Source organism: Propithecus coquereli, unplaced genomic scaffold, assembly GCF_000956105.1.
Source record: "Propithecus coquereli isolate 6110/MARCELLA unplaced genomic scaffold, Pcoq_1.0 Scaffold4, whole genome shotgun sequence".
Lineage (NCBI taxonomy): Eukaryota > Metazoa > Chordata > Mammalia > Primates > Indriidae > Propithecus > Propithecus coquereli.
This window is the reverse complement of record NW_012149729.1, coordinates 3896833-3900401: the sequence shown is the minus strand read 5'-3', so window position 1 is coordinate 3900401 and position 3569 is coordinate 3896833. Positions and strand designations below refer to the sequence as shown.

The following is a 3569-nucleotide window of genomic DNA, read 5'->3' as shown; positions in this document are numbered from 1 at the left end:
TAGAGGCCTAAATTCAATCTATCTGTGCAATAAAATAAACATCAAGTGGAGAATTTAATCTCGTCCTAAGGTACGTGGTGTCTGCAAGCAACTTTCAGAAGCAAAGTCTAATACTCTCCAAGAAAACTCAATTTTAATTCCAGCCTCAAAGAATGCTTATGCTTACAACTCCAGAAACATGAGTTCAGAGTTCAAAATCACAATCCACAGGGAAACAGGCACCATGAGCAAAAAGTGCCTGTTTTTGAAGAAATAGACATCATAAGACTCATAGAATTTTCAGTATTGGATTCAACTGAAACAGAATATAGACTAAATATGTTTGATTTGCATAAGAAATTAGAAAATGGCTTGAAAAGAGAACCAAACAGAACTTCTAAAACTAAAAATTACCGAAAATTTTGAAATAAAACATATAAAAGAAAGATTAAGACAAATGTAAGATAAAGTGAGAAAGTCTTAGAGAGGTCTTTTAGATGTTCTAAGGGATAATGGAAAAAATTGGAAATAAGCAACATTGAAGAGACAATAGTTGAGAATTTTCTGGGATTGTTGCAGGACACCAACCCTAAGATTCAGGATCTCCTCAAATCCTAAGCACGGTTAAAGAAACTTCAAGGAAAGAAAGAGAGGAGGAAGGAAGCATGGGATCCAGACTTAGATCATTGCAAAACTATCAAAGAGATCTTAAAACAGGCAGAAGGAAGGAAGGATGAGAAAGAGGTGGAAGGGAGGGAAGGTGGGAGAGAGATTGGTACTAGATTGTAGATGCAAATACAGAAAATAAACTGGGTCATTCTTATTAGGATTATAGTTGAGATTGATCGATATGACAGGAAAGTATCCTGATTAAAAGCAGTGAGAAAGTCTTGAGTACAAGAATATTCAATGGTGGAAGAATGCAGAAAACACCACAGACGCAGTTTCAACTCCAAGCTGAAAACAGAAACAGAAAATTAAATTATGAACTAAAGACAATTTCCCCCGGAAAACGAAGAGAATTAAGAAAAGAGGGGTGGAAAGTAACAATACCTAAAATTTACTGACTGCAAGAGTTTTTAAGAAAAATTTACAAAAAGAAACTGAGCAGGGAAATACTAAATGTATCACCTGTCAACATTTGCTAGGGGTCAAAAAGTAGAAAAAGACAACATCCAGGACCACAAAGCTCTAATACAGGATATTTACTCAACATAATCTAAAGTTATTGCTAGTACATCCCATTACATATAAAGGCTCCATCCGTTATTCACGGTTGCTTACTATTTTTTCTTTCTTTCTTTTTTCTTTTTTTTTGGCAGGTGCAGGTTGTATGTGTTACATTAGCACGACGACGAGACGGACCGCAAACTAGAATATATAAATAAATGGCTATTGACGACTATTTATGCATCTTTTCATCTATGAAATGCATATTCACTACATACCTTCAGTATAAACTATTTTAAAATTCCATGTGCGCCAACCAGATGTCTCATTTATATCTTAAAAGTAAATACTGAGAATAAATTCCAGCAGAGAGTTCTGTTTTAGACAATACGAATTGCCCGAACTTTGCTGATTGTTCTAGCGTTTAGAACCTTTGTTATTTGCTTAACACTACTTGAAATCCATGACTCACAAACGCCCGGGCATGGAGTCACAAGAAAGAACAGGTGAAAAGTTGTCCCTAGTTGTGTTCTGCGGGCATACAACTCCCGTCATTCTCTGTGCAAAAATCAACAAATAAACAGAGGCACCGCATTTCAGATTCTGTTGCGCACCGTTTGCAATGGCGCCTGGTTTTGGTAGTCTCTACGTGGAGAACTGCCAGCGTGTCAGTCCTTGCTCAGGAGGAATAAAACTACAGTTCCCACAAAGGCGCGGGGGCAGACACCGGCTGGCTTACGTCACTGCTTCAGCCAACCAATGATAGCTGCGGGCGGCAGTGAGGCAAGCGCCGTCAGGCGCCAAAGTGGTTTTTTTTTTTGTTTTTTTTTTTTTTTTTGCCGGAGTCGAGCGGGTGCTGCTAGCGGAGGCGCCATATTGGAAGGGACAAAACTCCGGCGACAGCGAGTGACACAAATAAACCCCTGGACCCCCTCGTTCCCCCAGCTCTAAGGGCCGCGATGTTGTACCTAGAAGACTATCTGGAAAGTGAGTGCGCGGTGCTGGCGGGGGCCGCCTGTACGACCTGCGGGCGGGCGAGAGCGCGAGTGGACGGGCAGGAGAGATGGCGGGAGGGAGGGGGAGGCGGGGGATGTTTCTTTCTCACGGTAACTGGCAGCCTCGTTGTGGGCTGCCGACTCCCCGGACCCCCCCTACGCACGCACGCACGCATCGACGTAAGCGCGTATTTCGCCGTTGGTCCCGCCCTTCTGACGAACTCTCCCTTTGACAGTGATTGAGCAGCTTCCAATGGACCTGCGGGACCGCTTCACCGAGATGCGCGAGATGGATCTGCAGGTGCAAAGTAAGTCGGCGCGTTCACTCGTGTTCGCTGCGCGCGTTCAGTGCCGGACTTGCTTGCCATCAATGCTGGCGCATGCTGCTGTTTGTCCTTAAGCTCGCTCCGCTACTGCATAAGGAGTTGTCGGAGAAGTGAGTGTGCTGCGTCTCGCCTCTTCCTTCTCACGCTACTTTTCTTGTAGCTTTTACAAGAGAAGGAGACATTTGGATAGGTGTACTCCTTTCTCGAATTTGGGACTGTGCGAAAAATATTTCTCTGCTTTCATTGAGAATGTAGATAGATGTTTTAGTGGACATCAGCATAAACGCTAAGATGATTTGGGCTTGAGCCTTTATGTATCAAACTTAGATTTGCATTTATAACTTCGGTTAAAGCTCATTCTATTCAGAATTTCCAAGAGTGGAAAACAGAAGCGCAGATTATATGTAGAATGTCAAATTTTGAAAAGTTAACGCATTATAGGATACACTTTGAATTGTCAACAGATGCTCATTTTGTTAATCAAAATGAGTGAGGGGAATAAGATTTTACTGTAGAGCTTATTGTCTACTGTAATAAAAATTTCGGCAGTTAATGGGCATTTCTTTTTCTTTCGGTGATAGCTTTGTAGTCCTGTGACTTTTTTCCCAAAATTAACCTTGTTCTTTCATAGAGTAAAGACTGTAAGTAGGTAGCTCAGGGACTGCTTGGGGTAGCTAAGAATTTGACCTTTTCATTCCCTCTTGCTCCTCTGCCCCCACCACACACACACTTCTATACGTTTGTTCATGAATATACTTTTCTCAACCTCTTTATCAGTTTCATGTGGCACATAATAAAAGGTGGCATCCTATGGAAGCCATCTACTTCTGTTCAGTGGATTGTAGTGTGGAAGTCTGAAGTATGTGTGGTTCTCCAGCTAGTTTACAAAACCAGATTTAACTTTAATGTAGCTGAAATGCTAAAGATATGCCAAAGTGGTGTTCTTTGTAGGATTGAGCACAGTCTTTGATGTCAGATAGATCTGAGTTTACTTTAGGGCTTTAATAATTTACTCATTGACTTTGACTGCATTACCACTTCTGAGGGGTTTTCATTTTCTATAAAAAGTGAATCATCTGAGGATTTAAAATAATCCAGA

At 41.4% G+C, this 3569-nt stretch overlaps 1 protein-coding gene across 1 annotated transcript in view; it reads left to right on the top strand.

Annotated features, from left to right (window-relative positions):
- Positions 1–2031: 2031 nt before the first annotated feature.
- ING3 (inhibitor of growth family, member 3) overlaps positions 2032–3569 on the top strand; it is a 43568-nt gene continuing 42030 nt past the window's right edge. Inside the window, 4 exon segments of the mRNA XM_012652733.1 lie at positions 2032–2136; positions 2381–2464; positions 2850–2874; positions 3382–3408. Coding sequence (XP_012508187.1) covers positions 2109–2136; positions 2381–2464; positions 2850–2874; positions 3382–3408 — 164 coding nt within the window. The 5' untranslated portion in view covers positions 2032–2108.